The following is a 24,093-nucleotide window of genomic DNA, read 5'->3' on the forward strand; positions in this document are numbered from 1 at the left end:
GCATATCTACTATTTGGTTACGTTTGTATGACACTGTAGTATGATCAAGTAGAAGGGCATTAATTGATGTTAGTTAAGTTACAAAAAGTTAAAATATGGTGATAAGAGGTTTGTACCTGACAGCAACTATACAGTATATAGCTGAAGGCTACTGGCACAAAGGACTGACGTGTCCATTTCGTTTTGTGGTGTGTCGGGGGACAATGAGCCTGTGGCGGAATGTGGTCTTCATCCCCACTAGTTAAGTCCCCTAGTTTCCCTCCACAACCACCATATTATGCACTTTAACTCTAAAACAAAACGTCTGCAGTCTCCAGGGCTAGTTTAACACTAACTACAGAGATAACCTTCCACACCAGCTTGTTTGCTGGTGTCTCTTGAATCAAATATATTCCAGTTTATTGTTCATGTGTCCTCTCAGGAACTTTGACTTGTAGATGTGAATGGGGTCCTGCCATACTGGTGAGTGTGGCCAACAAGGCTGCGCTGCTGGGGGATGGGTGATCAAAACCTACCCTCCAGTCTGTCCTTGTAAAGCCCCCTTTAAAATGTCTTGGCCGGCACCAGCTCCTTTTTCAACTCCTTCTGGGCAGCCTGGCTCCCCTCAGTGTCCCCTGCCATGAAAGCCCTGTTCATCCTGTTCAACAGCATTTACTGAAGTCACAGCATGTGACATGTAATAGAGTTGCTACCGGCAAGATTAGTCAGTGAGTTGGCAGTGGTGCAATGCTCAGGAGGTAGAGCGGCCGCTTGGAAAACAGAAGATTCCCAGTTGGAATTCCAGCTCCGACTAGGTTAGTGTTGAAGTGTCCTTGAGCAAGACACTGAACCCAATGAGCAGGCATTGCATGGTTTCATCCACCATTTTGTGTGTGTGTGTGTGTGTGTGTGTGTGTGTGTGTGTGTGTGTGTGTGTGTGTGTGTGTGTGTGTGTGTGTGTGTGTGTGTGTCTGTGTGTGTGTGTGTGTGTGTGTGTCTGTGTGTGTGTGTGTGTGTGTGTGTGTGTGTGTGTGTGTGTGTGTGTGTGTGTGTGTGTGTGTGTGTGTGTGTGCAATGCACATTCTTAAAGTGCTTAGGATAAAAGTGATATGTAAATGCACCATTTGGCATTTCAATAAACATTAGACGTGAAAATTAAGAATCAATTAAAAACAGAACAAAACTAGAAAAAGTGCCCTTCTGGGCACAGGTCTCCACCAGGAGGATAGGAGTGTGTGTGTGTGTGTGTGTTGTGTGTGTGTGTGTGTGTGTGTGTGTGTGTGTGTGTGTGTGTGTGTGTGTGTGTGTGTGTGTGTGTGTGTGTGTGTGTGTGTGTGTGTGTGAGCATGAGGCTGATTTGAAAACTGTCAAGTGGCATTTCTTCCTCAGCCTAGTGGGAATAGGCATGCACAGTTTCACCGCAATCGGACGCTGCGTTGAGGAGTTGTGGCGATTTGTACAAAACGGGCTACTCCTGAAAACTTTAGAAGCCAATCGTAGCCAATCAGGATGGATAATTATGAGAAATCAAACAAATCACATGATCACATGACTATGGAGAGCAGGTGTACCGATTTGCGTGAAGTTTGGATGAAATCTGAAGGAGTAATATTAGAAAATGTGTTTTACATATGTTGGCCTCCTGGTGGTGCTATAAAGAGCACATGTGAAAAATTCCAGGCAAAGGTTTTTCCTTGGCCTCTAGGGAGTGTGCATACAAGGTTTTACACAGATCGGTGCAGTTAGAGGTAAAAACACAAAACGGCCAGTTATAGCGCCACCATGAGGCTGAATTGAAAATATTCAAGTGGCATTTCTTCCTCGGCCTAGTGGTATTGTGCGTGCAAAATTTCACGGAAATCACACGATGTGTTCATGATTTGCAGCATTTTGTTTGAAACGGAGCACTCCTGCGAACTTTGGAAGCCAATCTTAGCCAATCAGGATGGAGTCTGAAAAATCTGAAAGAATTGTTTCGTTGAATGGCTCTAGAGAGACTGTGTACCAATTTGCGTGATGTTTGGACAAAATCTGTAGGTGTACTGTCAAAACATTTGTTTTGCACAAAGCGGCCTCCTGGTGGCGCTATAACAGGCCAATGTGAAGACTTTGGGGCAGAGGTTCAGCTCTGGCATTCAGGGAGTGTGTGTGCAGAGTATGGCTGCGATCAAGCCAACGGTGCCAGAGATTAGCTGTTCACAGACGGACGGACGGACGGACGGACGGACGGACGGACGGACGGACACACGGACACACGGACGGACGGAGTGCAAAACATACTCTCTCCCCATGCCTTCGGCCTGGTGGAGACAACAAGATGACTTGCTACGGAAGAAGACTGCATGGTTTCCCCATAGTAGCAAGAGCCGGTGAAGGACTAATCCCACTAGTCCCCACACACTATCATCATCACGTGTATGCTATTGGTCAGACTGTCTGGAATAGACCTGTGTGAACAGTGCCAGTTCAGACTGTCTGGAATAGACCTGTGTGGACAGTGCCAGTTCAGAATATGAAGAGCCACTGGAAGCCTAGCCTACTTGGCTATCACTGCCTTACAGTGTATCTTTTTCACTGCACGGTGTGTAACTATGAATACCCTTCACAGTATTACTGAGCCAAATGCCAAAGCAAAGTTCTTTGTTTACCCAGGGAAGTGGACTAAGCTCGAGATGCTTGTTTACAGCCACACCCTGCTCATAGAACATTTCATGGTAGGGGTTCAATGCCTTGCTCAAGGGCACTTCAGCGGTGGTAATTTTAACGTGCCGGTCCGGGGATTCGAACTGGCGACCTTCCGGTATCAAGACCGCTCCGCAAACCGTTCGGCCACCGCTGCCCAAGTCACAAGTCATTGAATGCAACCTGAAATAGGAAATGTATTGTTCATTGGGATATTCTGCACTTAAGTTTCACTGCTTTAGTACTCACTAGTAGGTGTTTCATAGATATATTTGAGTCCTATGATTTGAGTTCTTGTTCTAAACCAGGGGATTTCAACGGATTGTTGACTAAGAATCAACCTGAGGACCACTGGTGTGTTGTGTTGGGATGGGATATGTGCTTTTATAACACTTGCTATGCAACGCAACCCATGTCTATGCAAACCACTGTTTCTCAACAGATGGTCCATGGCATAATAGGCCTGCAGGTGGTCCATGAGAAAATGCTTTAAAATATAAATAAAATGCTTTGTTAAATGTATTAAAATATGTTTAAATAATAAAGTATTTCAAAAGTCCATCAAATGTAAGAAAATATTTGAATTAATAGCTAATAAACATGAAATCATGATGGTTAAGGACTTGATGTCATTCATTGCACGATACTACGTGCAACAAATCCTATCAAGCACAGGCGAGTGGTCCAGAGTCAAAAGATTTTTTTATTTGTATTTTGAGAACCACTGATCTATTCCTATCCCACGGTTACCCATATGCCATTCTCTCACTTTATCCAACCTTACATTAAACTCAGGTTAACTGATATACAGTAGCAGACACGTACTTGATGACATGATTAATATGGGCAAATGTCCTAAAACATGATGACTCAATCAGGCAAGCTGGTACACTTGACTTACCCATCTTGGCTCTCTCTTTTGAATTCTTAACCTCAGACTTCCCAGTAACTGATAACATTGACGCACTTAAGTTTCACGGAACAGTGCACATAGGTTTAGTGCACTGTTCCGTGGAAGACTTTACAAAATCTTCACATTACTAAATGCATGGTCAGGGACTATTATGCAATACCTTCACGGACCACCTGTTGAAAACCCCTGTTCTAAACCAATATGATTTTTCAATGAGGATTTGGTATGAATAAATAAACAAATAAGTAAATGATTATTTATTTGTACATGAACTATCCAAAATTACATTAACCTTGGTGTTGCGATTTTTGGCATGTCATTGTCGGTGAAAATTCTCCAAAATAGCAGATCTTATAACAAGCTACGTGTTGTGACACAGTTGTATGAAGAAGTAGAAGTCAGGCCTAAGTGGTTAATTTCAACAGTTACAACCTCTGCAACCATTGATACACAATGATAAAGTAATTGTGCGGACATTGCAATCTTCATAAGATGTTTTTGTATCTGAATATTCTTATAGGCTACTGCATCATAGTAGTGTTATTGTTCCTAGTGTCAGCATGACACTGCAATAACTGCATACTCAGCAGTTACGATTTAGGAGGCAGGGCCCTCAGTTTGCCTCTGGTTAGGAGAGTGTATAGATCAAGTCTTTATATTTATAACACTAAAACGTTTAACTCTTTAAATATAATTACTGTACAAGTCAATCAATTTATTCTCTGAGCATAATAAGGCCTCTTGCACGTTTCGTTCTACGATTATAATTTCACTGTGCTTTCTGATATTTCTATAGTTCAGGGGCGAACGTTGCATGGAACAAAATAACACACACACACACACACACACACACACACACACACACACACACACACACACACACACACACATACACACACACACACACAGTGACACACACATAGTACACACACACACACACACACTCACATGCGCGCGCGCGCGCGCACACACACACACACACACACACACACACACACACACACACACACTAACACGTAATCGCTGTTGCAAGAGGAAATGCAAATAACAGACCGGCAATGTAGGCCTACTATGAGCTTCCATTGTAGACACAATTAATTAATATGGACTCCTGTGGCATGACAAAAATACACACATGATGTCCCCAGTGACATGAAGCTCTCCTCAGACAGAGCTACCAAACTGCTGATGTCCCCCTGGCCTGGTTGACAAGCAGTCAAATACCTTTCTTCCTAAATAGAGACGAATATAGCTTCTCTTTCAGTAGTTTAAAAAATAAATAAAATAAAAATAACAAATACAAATAAATACATAATAATAATAATAATAAATACTATTGTAGATAGTAGTATAGTATATAAAGAACTAAATGTAATTGGGAAATGGAAATTATAATTTAGCTGACTGTGTGTACACAGTACAGTTTGGTTTACAAGTGTAACCAAATGGGACGCTCCTTTTGGTTACTTGTACATGTTCAGAGTTAACTGAATACTCAGGAGTTCACATTGTAGGCCTGTGTGCTTATCACATGGTTCTACTTATCACAAAAGACAGAAGGCCTTGGTTATAATAACTTTATAAGACTGGCCCTCATTTCACTCCCATGTCCTACCTATATTTCTTACTTTCTTATTCTCTCTTGTTTATAGACAGTGTATTTTTTTTATTTTATCTGTGCTTCCCTTGAACATTTGACTGTCCCCTTGTATACATGCTTATTAAGACGCACTGTATTTTTCACCCTCTATCCTTGTCATTTATAATTTCCTCACTGAGCATCTCATACAATGTTCTCTTTCATTTCATCTGTCTCCATAGAGTTGGGTTAGGTTCAAGGGGCATACATTTGCTTTAAGAAAAACTACACACAATGAAAAACAGTTACATCTACATTTAGAATCCACCAGAAAAATCTCCAAAATTAGTACTACTACTAAAGTTAAGTAAACTATTTAGAATAAAAGAATAAGAATAAAAATACTATCACTTTTGTCAATAGCTTGGGAAGCTATTCTTATCTATCCGTTCAGCATTTGGAGGGCCTCACTACTCTGGAATGTGACCGTCTGTAGGAGTTAGTGTGTTTGCATACACATCCAGTTAGTCTTTTACTGCTGAGGATACATTTACACAGCTGCTCGACAGTATTTAGCTGACACCAACTACACACAAACTATCGCACTAATACTTCTCTCACCAGAAACCCAACCCACTCAGCTCTCTCCTCAGACATCTAACATACATACTGTAGAGTAGACCCTGGCAGACTCAATGTTTTCTCTGGTTCCCACCCCCTCTCCAACACACACCTGGTTCACAGTTCACACACACACACACTAAACAGAAAAGGGACCTAGCACCAGGGCGTTTATTATGGGCTGTCTGGTTTTAGACAAAACAGAAAATGGACCGAGGCGAGCACCAGGACGTTTATTATGAGCCATCTGGTTTGAGATAAAAACAGAAGGTGGAGCTCCTAACACCAGGACCTTATGGGCTGTCTGGTTAGATAAAAAAAAGAGATAAAAAGACCTAGCACAAAGGGCGTTTATGGAGCCGTCTCTTTCCTCAATTCTTTGAGGAACTGGCTGGGTTGGGGTTTTACCCGGAAGTCACGGACAGTTTAACTGTCAACCAGTTTTACATGTTTCCTATGAGGGACCGGAAGACCTGTACTATAATCTAAAAACGTTTTCCAGTACCAATTTGTTTAAAATGACTAGTGCTATAATTACATCTGTGTAAATTAGAAGCAGAAGCTACTGACATGCCTTGACCTATCTAAATACCATGCTACAAATATTTGTACTATAGTAATAACTACTCTATAAAATTCCTGTGTAGTGCAGTGATGTTGTTCCGCATGGACACTGCAATAACTGTATTAGTGGATTTCATCATGTGTCAATTAGATAAACTCAGTAATAAAGTATACAAGCTTTCACCTTAGTATAGATATTTAATAGAAAAACAGACGCAAAGCATTATACAAGCCAAACACTTGAACTAAGAAAGTGGTTAACTAAGACATTAAAGCGTTATCCAGCATTAAATAAAAACCACAATCAGAAAGCAGGAGGAACTATGTACAAACAAAATTTGCCAAAACAAGTTCAGTGTAACAAATTCTTAAATAAATGAGGCCCCTTTCTGGACTTAAGCTCAGAGGAAATTATGAAATTAGAATGAGAAGAGGTAAAAAGGGAGTTGAAAGGGTAATAGGGTGGTCACTTCTTTTAATTATGTTGCAATTTGGTGAGGTGGAGATCGGTATGGGGGAGTATAGTCATTTAGTGAACTCATTTTTCACATGCCTATCCTACAAACTATTACAAACACTACCTGTTAGTGCAAGATGTTATACGACAGTGTCAGTGCGTACAGGGAACAAGAGACTGAGAGACCAGCATGTACCGATGCTTCCACTGACGACCTCTCAGTCCTCCCCGTTCTCTACATAAGTAGTAATCTCATCAACCTTCCTGTTCTTTCATCATTAATCTCCCCCCACATCATTTTCTGGACACTCGAAAGTTTCAATCACCCACACTAGCATACTACCATACATGACTGCAGCCCAACTCAAGCCTAAGTTACACTTAGTTACCCACGGGTGTCGCAATGTGACGTGTTGTGAGCTTGTTGCTATTTTCGGTGATCAACACCCGTGCACAACTAAGCATAATCAAACTTAACCCCTAAATAGTATAAACTACAACTACATGGAGTTCTTTGCTAGGATATGCTAGAATGAGAGCAGAAATGTGACCGCTTCATCCATGACTAGGCCACTGTGCTGGTCTTGCTGCGACGGTGCTTGGCATTGCGGACTTCCTCCATCAGGTCCTTGAGATACTGGATCTCTCGGCTGATGGACTCTGCCTTATCACGCAGCACGTCGTTTTTCTTCTCCAGCACAGTGCACTCTGAAACCATCACTTCCTGTTCCACCCGCTTCTTTTGCCGGTAGCGAGTGGCCGCTGTCTTGTTCTGCTCCATCTTCTTAATTTTTTTCTCCACCACCTTGGGCGCACCAGACACAGACTTGACTCGTGGGGCTTTGGGATTGGGGGTTGTGGGCTCCGGCTTGGAGTAGGGCTTGGTTCTGGAAGAACCGGCTGCTGAGGGAGATGGGGAAGAATTCGGAGGAGGAGAAGGGATCTGTGGAGGTGAACTGGGTATAGACTCGATGCCAGAGTCACTGTCGCAATCATTGGATGCGGGAGAGGTTATGTTCACCGACTCGGGGGGAGGGACGTGGGTGGATTCACCTTTAGTGGTGAGGACCAGCACAAAGTGGGTGGTTGTGGGGAGTGCGATCACAATGGGAGTGGTGGTCTGAACATTTCCACTAGGATCTGGGATGACAGCGATGGTTGATGTGGCCTTCCCTGCTTCCAAGACATCCACTTCACTCCCCAGCTCCAAGTCCAACGTGTAGGCAGGAGAGTGGGGAGACTGAGGGGGAGTCGGTGAGGAGGGCTCTGACTTCACAACAACTTCTTGCTCGGGAGCCACCTCTTGCTGCTTTACCTCAGCTGCAACAGCGTGAGGGAACTCCAAGGGGAGGTCGGGCAGTGACAGACCATCATGTGTGGCAGGGATGGATGTATCAAAGGTGTCCATTTCCAGATCCATGTGGGAGTTGAGGGAAGCCAGGAGTTCCTCGGGAGAGCTGGCGGGCCCATCTGAGGCACAGGAGCCGATGAGAGAATCCAAGTCAAAGTCGCTCAGATCAATTTTCTCTGTCATCCAGTCCATGCCTGTGAACGCATCCTCTGATGACAAAGAGAGGCAACACAGAACATTACTTACTGTAGTTGGAGTCACATGCTACAGGGATAAACCGGAGATGAATATCATGTACCGTGATGACTACTCAGATATGAATAGTATCATATTTTTCTTACTCGTTATTGAATAACTAACCTCAAACACAGAATATAAGATTTCAGGTACTAGTTATTGTTTTGAGTATTTCTCAGAAGACCTACAAAACTATTCAGATCGTATATCTAGGGTGCCGGAAAGCCTTTGGCTTTGTGTTGTACAGTTAAGCTACTGCTTATATGAAAAGGTCCAACACTGATGAACGAGGATAGTTCAGAAAACAAGAAGCCCCCTGGGGAATTGTGAGAGATTAACACATTTTACAGAACTAGTCTGAACTAGTATGTTCATTGTAATGTGAGGTGTGGCTCCCATGTGTAAAATCATCATTGCATGCCAGTGTAAACCACAGAAACACCCACATCAGTCATCTAACCTGAAATGTTGGTAACGGTTTAAAATGTCTTTGCCTCAAGAACTTTATCACTACACATGGCAAATGATTGTGCATCGTGGCGTGTTCTTTGAGACCCAACCCTAGCCTGCAAGTAATTACCATAAATGAAAATGCCTTTCAAAGAGCAGTGTGAGTGTGCCTTTTTAATGGTTCCGTCCCCCCTCATTACTAAATTGACGAAACACTTGATTTAACATTAAAAAAAAGGTGTATGTGCTACTTTCCTGATGTTGTCTCCCCGCTACATTTTAATATGTGAAAATATATAAACTCTCACCTTTGCCATTGTCTGCTCTGACGTCAGCATCGAGCAGGTCACTGGCACCAAACCAGGGGAAGGACAGGGAGTCCTCCCTGGCCTTGGTTCCCACGAACAAGGGATAGGTGGGAGGGGGAGAGGGTGGTGGGGAGGAAAAAGTGACCGGGGAGGAGGCATAGGAGGAAAAAGAGTGGGAAGGCGAAGATGCCGCCCTCCCTTCTATGAAGGAGGGGGGAGAGAGAGCTTCCTCTTCATCTTGGTCCAGAAGGGGCCCCATGGGGTCAGCCATCAGAAATGAGGGCCCTGTGGCGGAACAAATTACAGTTTGGAAGATGGACTAAAGACATCAAGCCCCACCCCCAAGATGTCATGCTCCTTTGACAATTTAATTCATAATGGCCTACAGCCATGTACTTCGTTTTAATGGTTTTGATCACAACCCAAATAAAATTAAAAACTGATTTCCAAATCTAATTGACATAGTTCACCTAATGACTAGATCTTTTCTTTTTTACATGATGAGACTATGCATATTTTATGTGTGGTGTTGTACTGGACATTTCACTTTGAATACCAACCTAAGAACAGGGCCCCCACGTCCTCCAAAGCTAGTTGGGAGCTCAGAGTCATGGCTGCTGCTGGTCAGTGGTAGTTGTGAATGAGTCAATAAAAACAATGGAGTGTCCGACGACGTTATCAAGTCGACTGGTCCGGTCCTGCTGTCGACGGCAGCAAAGCTGAGGGTGGTTGCCGGGAGAGACCTGAATGGAAAAGGTGGAAGGCAGGTCAATCATGATGAAAAATGAGGCACATCATTATATTAACCTACATGTTTACTTTATACATGGACAATGAGATTTAAGGGATAGAACATGTCTATACGTTATCAATAGCGCAAAACACAAATATGACATTTTATCAATACAGTGAAAAACCTTAACGTGTACTAAAATTGAATCTAGTGCCACAGGTTTCACAAGATATAGTTATAAGATAATCTTGTGCATTTGTTATCTGGTTTACGTGACTCACATTTCACTGACAGAAATTAATGTGACAACACTAAGCATGAAGTGTGAACGGTATGCCTGTGTGTAGCCTACTTTCCCCATGACTAGTTATTCGTGTGTGTTTAGTGAGGCTATTTCCATCTGATCGCTTCAATGGAAAGGCGTTGATGGGAAACACTCCTCCTCCACCGGGGCATAACATTACCTAATTTGGTCATGGTTTGGTCGGTAACTCCGCCTCCTGACTGACTCACCATGGAGACAGGCCGGAGGGGGCAACCGCCATTTACACAACACAGAGAGCCATCTGTCATGGTGGGAGTGGGAGGGAGGCAAACCCGCCGCTGAGCCGGGACATTACGCGCCATTTTGAATGCCACGTTGTCAACACTGAATATGAACTTCACGCTTTATATTTTAAACGCCTTCTCTGTTGCACCAGACATATCATTTATAATTCACAACACATTTTACTGTGGCATGTTTAAGCATCCAATGAGACAGTGAGGGGACACATCACAGTGTGATGTCCCTAACAACCAGATGTCTTTCTCGACCCGTGCCCACCAGGCGGTGCGGACCAGACGCCGGGGTGTCAGATTTCGCCGTAAGACGGTGTAGCGCGTGGGAAAACAGCCGATCTACAAGCTCTCAACGCGTTGCACCGCGACGCGTTGTGGGCTTGAAGATCTTCGATTTCGATGCGCGGTACCGTACCACTAGGGAATTATATAAATAAACAAACCACTACTAGACGATTTCAGGTTAAGTAACGTTAAAACTACCCCCCCCCCCCACCAAAGCGCAAACAGGTCCCTTTACCACAATGCGACATACCCACACCACACGGCCCGTGCTGTGCATAATTACAACCAACTCTTTGTTGTATGTCGTTAGATGTAATAACAAGTTAGCGCTCGGCCCCGGCACGGTTTGTTAACTAAACTAATCACAAAATCAAATTGTACTTACGCCATTTTGCCTGAAAGAGCCAGTGCGCAAGCCGTTGCACTGCGAGGTTATTGCCGCTGCACGATTAGCCGCGATTACACTGCCATTTTGAGCTTCACACTCAAAACAAATACAACCTCTTCTAGTGTGATGAAAACAGAGAATGCAGTGGGCGAGTCACATGACTGCATATATATGACCACATCACCGACAGGTGTATCCTTCCGCCTTGTCACATTTGAGGGATGCTGCATTTGTGAACTTGGCACTCAAGGCGAGCGGTAGCTACATGCTCACTTAATGAGCATTCCTTCAAACGGACTGCACTGACCCATAAAACACGCAGACCCCCAAATCACTCCGCGTAGTCTTATCTCTGATTGGTTAGAAAGTATAGTTGCAAAAATAGTCCGTACTTCCTTGGGGAGGGAGCTATGGGAGGGAGTAGTTCGCACGAAGCACACTGTACAGTGTACACCAGACACCATGCCAGTTATGTAGGTCAAATGCAAAATGTAAACATTGGATCGTTTTGTGACGCGTTGGAGTCTAACACGTCACAAAACGATCCAATGTTCACACACACACACACACACACACACACACACACACACACACACACACACACACACACACACACACACACACACGCATATACACGCACACACACACACACGCGCAAATGAATATCATATAATCGTATCGTATATCGTTGGCCTATTGCATTTAATTGGTAATGATAATCCAGTTAAAGTCTATAAAAACACCAGGCTTTGGGCTGACATCTTTCCATTTTACTTTATTTAAATTAAATAAAAGCGAATAGCTCAGAGAGCTAAAAGAGACATCGAGGTTTGATCATAATTATGGGTTTGACGCAAGTTTGACGGTACAGGTTAGTCAAGACTGCTCTCTGGTGGCGAAAACTGAAAAGGTTCTGTTCAGAGTTCCTTAATACCGCTCAGGTCTTTGCTGAGGTAACTTTAAAACCTCAACTTTGCGCACATTGAGGCGAGCAGAACCTGTCGATAGGTTTGAATGTATTTTTAAAAAATCATACCGTTAAAGTCAGGGAATATGATCAGAAATATTCCTTAGCAAGACATGTCTTTGACTTGGTTGACTTGGTATTAAAGTAACGTATTTCAATATTGTTACACTTTACAGCCTAATATTCCCTATTACTGATACACATTTAACTTTCTTGCTTCTAACAATCCATCTAGTTGCCAATACAATGGACAGAATGGTCTATTATTTAATATCCATTATTTTTCGATGAATTGACTAGTACAAAGGGACCCAGTGGAAACAAGCCATATAGGTAAAACAGTCATCTCTGTTAGAGCCTCCCTCCCATCAGATCACTGGAACAGTCTCCCTACAGAAGTACCTCCAAATATTTGACCTTCAAATTTAACCTTAAGAGATGGCTTAAAGCCAACCAAATTTACAATCATGAGTACCATAATTCTCAGCTCCATTTGTCACTGGTGGTCACTTCTCACATTTTCACTGTCAATGTCCCCTGTACCTTGTTTACTTGTTTTTTGGTATTGTATCGTGGTAAGTTTTTGTATGGATAGTTTTATTACCACTTTTAAGAGCCTGCTCAGGGACTACAGATGGAATTTAGCTTCTGGTTAACTCTGGCCCATTTGCATGGATGTGAAAACTGACGTGTCGATCAATGTGCATTGTCCCTGTTAAATAAATAAACCCAAAGACAGCTGGCAGCAAAGCCAAAATGCTGAATGCCACCTGCTGTTACAAGACCCATAAATAGTAGCAGCAGTGTATATTTTGAGGGGGCCAAAATAACAGTTCTCTTTATGAGCACTGTGGCTGTATTTCTTAAAAAAAAAAAAAGAAGTGTAATCTATTGCCGTGGCGTGTACTCTCCTGACATTCCCTTTGGAGAAAATCTGAGAATAGCAATTGGACACTGCAGAAGAAATGTTATCATAAACTAAAGGATTGTTCATGTGTTGTGGTGTCATTATCAATGAGAGAAAACCATGTTCCTCCGAACCAAACCACAGGTGGCAATGACCTGTGTTGGATACCCAAAGCAACAGAAATGGTGTCTAGATATGGACTACTAGTAGTATGTAATTGATATAGCATATCTGAACTTGCATAAGTTATTATACTCAAACCACCAGCAGCGGTCGAGTAGCAGGGGGTTTAGAGTGGGCAGAGAATGATTTCTGATTACAATACAATACACCATACACTGTTCAGGCCAGGGGAATTATAGTTAAATGTGAAAAATATTGGATACTTATTTCCGTGGCATACTGGCAGTGTTCAAAATAATGTTGGCACTGATCAATCTAGTGGTTTAGCTGCAGATAGGTTGACCCCTGGCATCTAGGCCTAGAGCCCTAGACAATAGGCGATGATTCATTTTTGTGTGGTGTATACTGGATCTCCTGTTGACTGTAGCTGAGCCCCCACAGCCAATGAAATCAGAGGAAACACACCAGCTCCGCATTATCACCGCATATTGTTTTAAGGTGCTTGTCTATAGCGTGACCATATATTCAAGAATACACTGAGCAGTTCAAATGCCTATCCTATTAAAGAAAATGTATTAAAACAATAGTTAGTGTACACATTTAAAGGATTGTTATTTTGAAGAAAATAAACAATCCTGAATGACCTGAGACCTTTGTTAACAATTAGTCTGTATACATCTTTATTACAATTTTTAACAGTGTCCCTTACAGTGAATGTCATTTTGACAAAAGGGAGAAAATGATCAAAAACACAAAAAGCAACAAGTGTTTCTTCTCCTCTCTTCTTGGTCTTTTAGAAAGGTAATGGTCATTCTGTTTGGTATTGTAATGTTTTTCATGTAATTTCTTTCAGTGAAACAAACTGGAGGATGTGTAAGCCATAACTTTCAAATCTAACATTTTCTTGTGGCTAAAAAGTAAAGAATATGTGAATAATGTGAGCACAAAGAGAGTGAAATCACCATCACTTCAATGCTATGGGTACTGCAATGCATAATATTGTGTCCTTTCAAATAAATGAAAGTAGTAAACTGTTTTAAATTAGACACCTCCAGGAACAGAATATCCATCACCTGATACATGTAGCTATGCAATTTCTAACGAATGTCTCACAGGGTTCTGTGGTCCAAACAGCAGCCTAAAAGAAAAGAAAATATAAAATATATACAGTATGGTCCAAAGCCCGACTTTGACCACTTTGAACTACTTGTTCTCACAGAGCAGAATCTCCAATGGGCATTTAATACCACTGAGGACATCTTATTATTTCTCATCCTCCACAGTCCTGCCAAAGTATTCCTTTTGGAACTGTTGAAACTGCTCCTCTGTGAACAAGGACTTTGGCTCTGGTGCCTTCTTGGTGGAAGAGTCTGGACGGTTCCTGGACTGCCTTCCAGAGTTGTGATTCAGGATCTAAGTGATGACAGAGACCAAGTATTAGGGGGTGCAACAGTAAATCAAACTATTCAATTATTAAAATTAAATAAAAAGCCCAAATATGAAGATTATAAATTCCACATGGCTCCAGACTGGCCTCAAAGTACTCTGGTATATATATTGCATTCATGAGAGACACAGAGTATGCATTCATGAAAAATAAATTGCCATAATACAGCAGTTATGTATAGGCAATGTAATATTCCTACTAGTGCTTTTTCATTAGTGATGACCTAATACAAGATTACAGTACAGTTGCAATTCAGAACGCTGGGGGTGCAGAGTGGACACTAGCCGCCAATTTTGATGAATTGAACATTGTGGACCCTATTGGAAACAAGTGTAATGCTTAATTGGGTCGTCCACTCACAGTTAACAGCCTTTGTATTGAGTTTGTGCTTGAAATGTACTGTAATTATGCAAACTGTTAATACATTTTTCAATCAATCAATCCATACCTTCATGGTGTCAGAATCTCTTGCTTTAATGCTACCAGTTCCCAGGAAGTACTTTAGGTTTGCACTCAAATGGCTCTTTGTCTGGTGCTTCCTGAACTCCTCTGCGTGAAAGAAAAATAAGGTCTATTATTTCCTCTCCATTTTCTCCCTCTACGCTAAATCTCTCCCTTTACAACAAATCTAGTTCTACTATTTCCATCAAATGTTATAACATGCACAGAATTGGGTCACTGGGTTAAAAGTCCAGGGATGAATTTGACTCATATGGTTAGCAACAATAAACTGATACAGGAAAAGTGGAAATTTATCTAAAGAGGCCAGAAATACAAGCCTGACTACCAACCAATTATATATAGAATCAAAATGGTAAAATACCTTTATGATGTCACTTACCTACAGCAGACTTGGTCCTCTTGTCTTTAACAGTAGCTTTGCTCTTTCCCGGACCCAGACGACCCTGCAGCCGTTTTACCTGCTTTGTGACACCGTGTCGGTTGGTGCTGACCAGCTTCATGGCAAGCGTCTTATTGGGAGTCTGTAGATGCTTCTTAGCATTACTTTTCTTACTCTTGCTGACATCTAGATAGGAAAAGTAAGAGGGAGATTTGTAATGTTTTCTCTCAAAAACAAAAAATAATACCCACATAATTTCAGGTTTTAAAGCTAGAATCCAGGGCGCTCGTTTGGCGCAGTGGTGGACGGTGATCATGTCACTGCAAATAGAGTTGCAATACCCTCCATTGACTCCTCATTCATCCAATTTGCGTTTGTGATCTGCTTGTATTAAACAACGTTAAACTCACCAACATTGCAGCTCTAGGCCAAGCTTGAATTATCCTCTTTCAATCTGCCAAGCTTTTGTTTCATAAAAATCCACCGTAGACATGTTATGAGCTACTTTCTGTAAAGAAATTCTGTGCAGGTTATTCTTTTTCTAAGTGTTGGAGTTTGGAAGCACTCGTTTTTATGAACGGGTCGCGCTGCTGCCTCCTGTGCAAATTCGAAACAGGTGGTACGCAGGGCCGTTCAGTGACTTCGACGAGTGCTTCCAAACTCCAACACATAGAAAAAGAATCACCTGCACAGAATTTCTTGACAGAAAGTAGCTCAAAACATGTCTACGTGGATTTTTATGAAACAAAAGCTCGGCAGATTGAAAGAGAATAATTCAAGCTTGGCCTAGAGCTGCAATGTTGGTGAGTTAACGTTGTTTAAAACAAGCAGATCGCAAACGCAAATTGGATGAATGGGGAGTCAATGGAGGGTATTGCAACTCTAGATTCATCCCATTATAAATTTGCAAATTGCGGCTAGGGTGGCGAGAGGAGTAGGACGATGCCCAAAATCCAATCCCCACTTGGGGGATGCCTCAGAGGAATATTCAGTTTCAAATCATGTGGAAAAACAGTACCTACATCGTTAGTAAGAGAACCTATGAAAGGTACCTATCTAAAAGGTGTCTAATAATATGTACTAAAAGTTTGAGTTATTAGCATAATATGTGACCATACCATTATCATCCTATATTGGTGATATACACATTGGTGAAAAACATTCTTGGTAACGATTTGTTCCCAGATTGGTCAAATACCTGATAAAATGCCCTTACTATGTAGGCGAAATGTAGCCGCAATTTGCAACTCTAGATTTTTTTATAATGGGATGAATCTAGAGTTGCAATACCCTCCATTGACTCCCCACTCATCATTTTGCGTTTGCGATCTGCTTGTCTTAAACGACGTTAAACTCACCAACATTGCAGCTGTAGTCCAAGCTTGAATTATTCTCTTTCAATCTGCAAAGCTTGTTTTTCATAAAAATCCCCCGTAGACATGTTATGAGCTACTTTCTGTCAAGAAGAAGAAATGTTGGAGTTTGGAAGCGCTCGTTTGTATTAAGGGGTCGCGCTGCTGCCTCCTGCATTATGTGCAAATGCGAAACAGATGCATGCAGGGACGTTCAGTGACTTACGACGAGCGCTTCCAAACTCCAGCACTTAGAAAAAGAATCACTTGCACAGAATTTCTTGACAGAAAGTAGCTCATAACATGTCTACGGGGGATTTTTATGAAAAACAGGCCTTGCAGATTGAAAGAGAATAATTCAAGCTTGGACTACAGCTGCAATGTTGGTGAGTTTAACGTCGTTTAAGACAAGCAGATCGCAAACGCAAAATGATGAGTGGGGAGTCAATGGAGGGTATTGCAACTCTAGATTCATCCCATTATAAAAAAATCTAGAGTTGCAAATTGCGGCTAGGCGAAATGCTAGTTTGGCATTCACTTAAGCCCAAACCAGTGAAACCACACCAACTCCTTGTAACTAGTCGCAACTCCTTGCAACAAACAGTTTTATGGTCAACCACACCAATGCAACTGCCATTTGGGATAATGGTTGTACAAGGAGTTGCATGGCGTTTTTAAGCGACTGGTCAGTGGCCACTGGACTCATATTAGCCTTGGATCAAGACTATCATTTTCGTATCTATGAAAGCAAAAATCAGACTCGATTCGATCAGGGCTAGACTCGTACATATATCTTAAATTGTCCCTTATCTCGTAATCTGACTGTTGTCCTACTACCTTTATAATAATAAAAGCCAGCATGTTTGTAAATCTGCAATGGACTCGCGACTATGCCCGCGACTGCTCATGGCTAAGCTAACACATTTTGCCTAGAGAAAAAGGATTACCTTTTTTTATGTCATCGCTTAGCAATTCCAGTCCTCGTCTTATCATTGATGCCGACATTCTGCTATGTTATTGACTACTGTTAAGTGGGAATATAATGTATATAATTTAATTACAACTTTAATTCAGCTTCTTTCACACATGTTTTTTTCCTAGCACGCCAGTCCATCAACATCCGGTGAGTGGTGCATCATTGAAACAAACCGGATACTAAACATTGCCCAACACACAGATACACCCATCTATGGTTCCACTCTGGTTCCACCGAGATCCATCCGGAGGTCTTTGAACCAAATTAAATTATGAATATGATCTCAAATTACTTATCTATATTAACTAATTGTAATATAATTAGTTATAATATTGTTATGAATATGATCTCAAATTACTTATCTATATTAACTAATTGTAATATGATTAGTTATAATATTGTTATCAAAATCATCCCAAATATCATTATTAAAGATTATAAGACCAACTGGCTATGTGTCTGTCTTGTGGTCAAGTGACAGCAGCTACTGTCACTTTCATTGCCTGCCAGTGCTGCCACTCCAGAACAGTTGCTTGTGGTTTGTAAAAAACAACAACAACAAAGGCTTCAGAACACATAACATATGCATTATAAGTCACTGCCCTTTCCTATGTTGGCTTTAGGTTGGCAACGCCCCCACTGAAGTGACTTGGCATGTGGTGCGCTCTCTCTCCACCTGACCACCTCACTCACTGCTGGAGCTGGACTGTGGCATCATCTCCTCCACTTTTCCTGCGGGACCTAGGCTACCATCAGAGACTACATTTCAATAGGGCTAAGCGCCTGGCTTCCTCCCTCATCAGTTGACCATGACGCTTCAAACAAGATCCCTCGTCGCCTCAAAGTGGCTCTCTGAAGCTATTAAGGGACATGGGAAAATGCGCGTCTTGGACACTTCGTGGTATCTGCCCAAACTACAGCGCAAAGCCAAGAGCGAGTTCAAAAAGAGGCACATCCCAAGTGCAGCATTCTTTGATATAGACCAGTGCTGTGATCAAACGTCTCCGTATGACCACATGCTGCCACCCGAGGACGTTTTTGCCGATTATGTCGGTAATTTGGGTATTGAAAACGACACGCACGTCGTGGTGTACGACTCGAGCAAATTCGGCGCGTTCTCTGCGCCCCGGGTGTGGTGGATGTTCCGGGTGTTCGGACACAGGTCCGTTTCGTTGCTGAACGGGGGACTCAAAGACTGGGAACGGGAGGGTCTGCCAGTAAGCGACCAGTACGTCAGACCCACGCCAACCCATAGATATGCGCCAACCAAGTTCAACTTCAAGACCTCGCTGAACCGTTCTTGGATCAAGACCTATGAGGATATCCTGGACAATGTGGAAACGAAGAAGTTTCAGTTGGTGGATGCAAGACCAACAGGCAGGTTCCGAGGTGTAGATCCCGAACCCAGAGATAGTGAGTATAAGCCTTAACGCGTCTGATTATGATGGAGCTGATTACTGTGATGATGATGAAATTATGATGATGGAGCGCAGAGCGCTGCGTCATCATCATTATCATCATCATACTTAGCCCAAACATTTAGGTTTTTTTTCGATTCTGACGAATCTCTCTATTCGTCAGAATCGAAAAAAACCTCTAGTCTAAATGTTTGGGCTAATCATACTGTTCTAATATGAAGTGGATAAAGTGGTTTGCATAACATTGTTGTGACTTGGTTACGAGATGATTTCCTCTGTAGTGGAAGTTGACCATAATAATATGATATTAAACAGTAATCGATTCATAATAGCATGTTTTAAAAAACGCTTATTCTGAATGTAACTCCCAGATATATATATAATAATTATTTCCATTTTCTAATCAAATGACATGGACAAGTCTTGCCATGTACACATGCTGGTGTGATGTGGACATTTGATGTGTAACTGGATATTAATTTAGCTTATTATTAAGTTAAAGTTTGATATGGCCACACATTAAAATGACTTCCCAGGTAGTTATCCATCAATGCAGTGACACTGATTCCAGTCATGCAGCAGAGGACCCATTTGCTTCCCCCCCCACACGACCAAAGTGCCTAACAATGTAGCTCATGTAGACTGAGAGACAATCTGGGAACCCATCTGCAAAACTGAGAGCTAACCATTTTACTGCATGCTGCTTAGACTGAAGCTGATCAATGACCTGATTAGGAGAGGTTACATTGAGGTAACAGACACATAACGTAGCTTGCTGTAATCAAACAGCAAGGCAAACTCTTATTGGTTTGACTTCCTTACATGTTGTTGTAGGCAGATCGAGGACGGTTTACCCTGGGCAAACAGAGGAATACAAACACATAAGACAAGCAAGCACCATGCCTTTTGCACATTTGTCATTGAAGTGCAAGCTCATTTGAACACATACACTCCACACGTACTGTACATGCACGAGTGCACGTGCACAGTACATACTGTCTCTCTCACACGCATGCACGCGCACACACACACACACACACACACACACACACACACACACACACACACACACACACACACACACACACACACACACACACACTCTCAAGGACAGTATAGTATAGCATGGGAGTTCAAATTAAGTGAGCTGAATTCACATATATTTTAACTCAGTGTTCTTTGGGTGTGACTTGTTGATCTTTACAGGCAGTACAATGTAGATAAGGGTCTTATCGCATCCCAAAGACTCAGAAATTCCTCCAACACATATGCACAATTTAGATTAAGTGCAATAATAATGTATCCCCCCTTTATTTTCTATAGAACTCTGCACGTTTCCCATACAAATATCTTGCAAATGTTGTTCCAGAATAAATCTCCCGTTTTTTGAAAAGGTTGAATTCAAGGTGAAAGCAAGGTTTGTCTTATATTTATGGTAATAACAAGTACCGGTATACCTACTACTAGTTACGTGTTAAACAGTATCAGATCGACAGCAATACAGCCTATACTGTTAAGTACATAAACACATACTATGTGGGTTCAAAGTACCTATATGGCAGCTGTTACAACTTTGTTGTACAGGTTACATATTATGCAGGCACTTGATTCACTGTTGAGTTAAAAAACAAAACACAGAATGAATACATACTTGTGTACACAGTAGTGTGCCATCGAAAAACAAAAGATCAGAAAACATTGTGTGTTGTTTTCTTTTATTTACCAGAACCGATTATTTGACCAAGGTTGCATGCAATAATTCAAAATTAGTATTTAATGATACGCTTGTCCACCTGGCTCCCATTTACTTTGATTGATTGAATACTTTGTTAACAGTTGACAGATTATACAGCGATACGGTTTATAAAGACGTTTTAAACATTTAAAAACATGCAATTATAAACAAGTCATAATCAACACTAGTAGCAATGAACATATATAAGTGAACAATGGGGGACGGGGACAGGTGGTATAGTGGGTCCTTTTTGGTGTTAGGCTTTTGGTGTTAGGCTTTTTGGTGTTAGGTGTTAGGCTTTTGGTGTTAGGCTTTTCTAGGACTCTTCACAAATTGCAGACAGGTGCTCTTTTATGGCAGTTTTGAAGGAGGGTCACACTTTTTTATGTTTGTTGGAAGGGCATTCCACATTTTGGTGGCATAGCACTAGACTTTGTGGGGGGATCGCCAGCCCAAAAGGTTGAGAACCGCTGGCCTAGATTCCTAGATCATAGCATGGTCTGAGCTCTCTCCCTTTATGTAGCCTTGTTACAGTTCACTACCAGTATAACCAGAGACATGTGGCTGTGGCATCTGTACAGTATGGTGTCAACTGGCAAGATTTATAGACTGTATGTAATGTATCATTGTGTATTTGTTTGCCTTACATTCAATCTGATTCATGCCTTGAAACTAAAGCATTGTCAGTAACATTTCACCAATGTGTTAATTCTGAGTTGACTGCAGCTGCCCATCTTCTTCTTAGTCAGCCTGTATCTTGAAGTGTCTGCTTCTGTTGTCATGAAACAGCTGTCACATGGCCATTCTTAACTTAACTTAAAAGGTGCCACACATGACACCTAGGGAGCTTGGGCCCAGGGGGTCTAAATGCCCTGCTGCTGTTCTCTGACAACAGGCACAGGTAGTTCAAAGTTCAAACCGCAGCCACATGGAGTTTCATGGTCACCCATGAATCATGATCATGATGGTATGACACACATCATGCTAACATTTACTAGATATGGGGAAAGTGAAATGTGTATATGTGCAAGATACACTATGACTTGGCAGACAGAAACACCAATGCAAATGTGCATTTGCATGTAGATGAAAGGCCTGAACGTCTGAAAAAGCAATGTACTGTACATGTGGACAGTGCTTTAGTTTTATTTAACTTTAATAACCCTGCCAGTCTCCAGTCTTGGATGCAGTTGACCCCTCTAGACAGAGCTGTAGGCCTACCTTATTGAACAGTATGTGAAAAATGTAAAAAGACGTCACGTAACCTGGAATTTACAATCTTATCAAAACGGTGGTGTACTATGTCTTACTTTCTTTTGTTTGTTTAACGTAATGTCTGTTAAGTAAATTGTGGTACTATTTTTCTATGTTATGTTAAAAAAAGGAGAAATGGGTGGTTTTATACATATACTATACTGCAACTGAACAAAATGTGAAATGTAACAAAAACAGCAGCTGACTGTTCTTTCTCTCGTTTGAATCAACAGACATAGAACCTGGCCACATCCCTGGTTCTATCAGCCTGCCCTTCAACACCTTCCTGTCTCCGTCAGGACACTTCTTGCCCAAAGAGGAACTCAAGGCTTTGTTTAGCCGGGCGGGGGTCGACCTTAGCCGTCCAATCTGCGTCTCCTGTGGCTCGGCGGTCACAGCAGGTCATGTGGCACTGACTGCACATGAGTGTGGACACCCAGACGTGGCAATATACGATGGCGGGTGGTCAGAGTGGTACACCCGTTCCATACCTGAGCATGTAATCTCTGAGGGACGAGGAAAACAAGTCACAAAGGTTGTCTGAGAACATGACGGTTGGCTGATGACCACATGATTGGATGACATCAGACAGAATAGCCGAAGAGCAAAGGATTATGTTGAATGAATGTGTTTTCTTATGGTCCTGGGAAAAGGGCACTACGATTTAATACTGAAGGCATCATTCACTAAAGGTATATTAATTAAACATCACTGAAGGTATATTAAAGCTCTGCTGGATTGGAATCCTGTAGACACGCTCCAGTCACTAGCTCACACAAAAGGTCCCAAATGTAAACAGAGTTGGGGAAAACAGCCTTTTGTTTTAGTGCCCCAACCCACAGCTTAAAGTAAAGATCTGTTCTCCCAAAACATATGGTCAATTTAAATATTTGATTGCAGACTTACCCCCAAGTGTCTGCAACTGTTTTTAAACATGCGTGCTACATCACGTGATGAGGAAATGTTGCTGTTCTGTTCTGTTTTTATTTATTGCTTTGAAATGTTGTATGATGTTGTATCTCGACAACACTGCAAATGAGGGTGACCTCAATGTCTTTTGAGAATAAATAAAGGTTTGAATTGAAAATTTACGATTCAATCATAAATAACATACCACAGGATTGTTTTTTTTCACTCACTAAACTAACGGATACGAGTCCCTGACAGAGGGTCTACAAGTATGTGACAGAAAAACATGTTTTAAATTAGCGGTAAATGTGTCAAATAATAATCTGTTGAATAAAAAGGAGCAGTATTGTTGAAAGTGTATGTTCGACACACGTCAAACTCTTCAATATATGGATAGGCCTATCTTTATTTGTAGGGGCACAAAACTGGTCAAAGAGCAAAGTCCAATTTGTGCATTGAAAGCTACTTTCCACCTAGGCTCAGAAACGTTTAGAATGAGCATTCAATACTAGATACATAGCCTTTGAAAAAGCCAGAGGTTGTGCTGTACAAAATAAAATTAACCCTGGTGTCACTGTAGAGTGTAGAACAAAATAATGATCTAACTTTTACAAATAATTCTACATAGGAAGTGAAAGTAAAGGTTGTGTGTTTCATAACAAAACGTTTCTTGTTTTTGTTTTTGGATATGACAAATGGAACCATACAAAGCCATAAACTTCTCCTTCTGGTACCAATAGTAATATCTTTGTTTGGTGTTTGAGTGAAGCTATTCCTATTATCTGTTATCTCCCTGTGCATGAGGTCCTCTTATGTGGTGTTTGGTGGAGATAAGGAGTCCCACCGGCAGCCCCCAACACGCCCCCCCCCTACAGTTTAACACCTTCAATTTACATGAGGCTTGTTTTCCTGACAAAATATGAATGTAGTGTTTTAAACAACTTGAGCTTAGGGTTGTCCACTTGAGGGCAGCAAAATATCAGACTAAGGTACCAATGCACTTACAGTAATACATCTACATCTTACTTAAGTTCAGGGTGCTAAATCAATAATAAT

General features: G+C 41.7%; 3 protein-coding genes across 3 annotated transcripts; 1 reads left to right on the forward strand and 2 right to left on the reverse strand.

The window, feature by feature from the left end:
- Positions 1-6,516: 6,516 nt before the first annotated feature.
- On the reverse strand, positions 6,517-11,264 carry atf4a (activating transcription factor 4a). Its single transcript, XM_079499805.1, has 4 exons — positions 11,106-11,264; positions 9,702-9,884; positions 9,142-9,426; positions 6,517-8,355 (listed from the first exon to the last, which is right to left on the reverse strand). The coding sequence occupies exons 2-4, from the start codon at positions 9,751-9,753 to the stop codon at positions 7,361-7,363; spliced, it is 1,332 nt and encodes a 443-aa protein (XP_079355931.1). The 5' UTR covers positions 9,754-9,884; positions 11,106-11,264; the 3' UTR covers positions 6,517-7,360.
- A 2,504-nt stretch (positions 11,265-13,768) lies between these two features.
- Positions 13,769-17,842, reverse strand: rps19bp1 (ribosomal protein S19 binding protein 1). Its single transcript, XM_079499302.1, has 4 exons — positions 17,693-17,842; positions 15,394-15,579; positions 15,001-15,101; positions 13,769-14,518 (listed from the first exon to the last, which is right to left on the reverse strand). Exons 1-4 carry the CDS (start codon positions 17,748-17,750, stop codon positions 14,369-14,371), a joined length of 495 nt encoding a protein of 164 aa, XP_079355428.1. The 5' UTR covers positions 17,751-17,842; the 3' UTR covers positions 13,769-14,368.
- Positions 17,755-23,209, forward strand: LOC306921957 (3-mercaptopyruvate sulfurtransferase-like). Its single transcript, XM_079499301.1, has 3 exons — positions 17,755-17,868; positions 18,345-19,134; positions 22,362-23,209. The coding sequence occupies exons 2-3, from the start codon at positions 18,531-18,533 to the stop codon at positions 22,670-22,672; spliced, it is 915 nt and encodes a 304-aa protein (XP_079355427.1). The 5' UTR covers positions 17,755-17,868; positions 18,345-18,530; the 3' UTR covers positions 22,673-23,209.
- Positions 23,210-24,093: the final 884 nt, after the last annotated feature.

This window comes from Electrona antarctica (genome assembly GCF_951216825.1).
Source record: "Electrona antarctica genome assembly, chromosome: 4".
Lineage (NCBI taxonomy): Eukaryota > Metazoa > Chordata > Actinopteri > Myctophiformes > Myctophidae > Electrona > Electrona antarctica.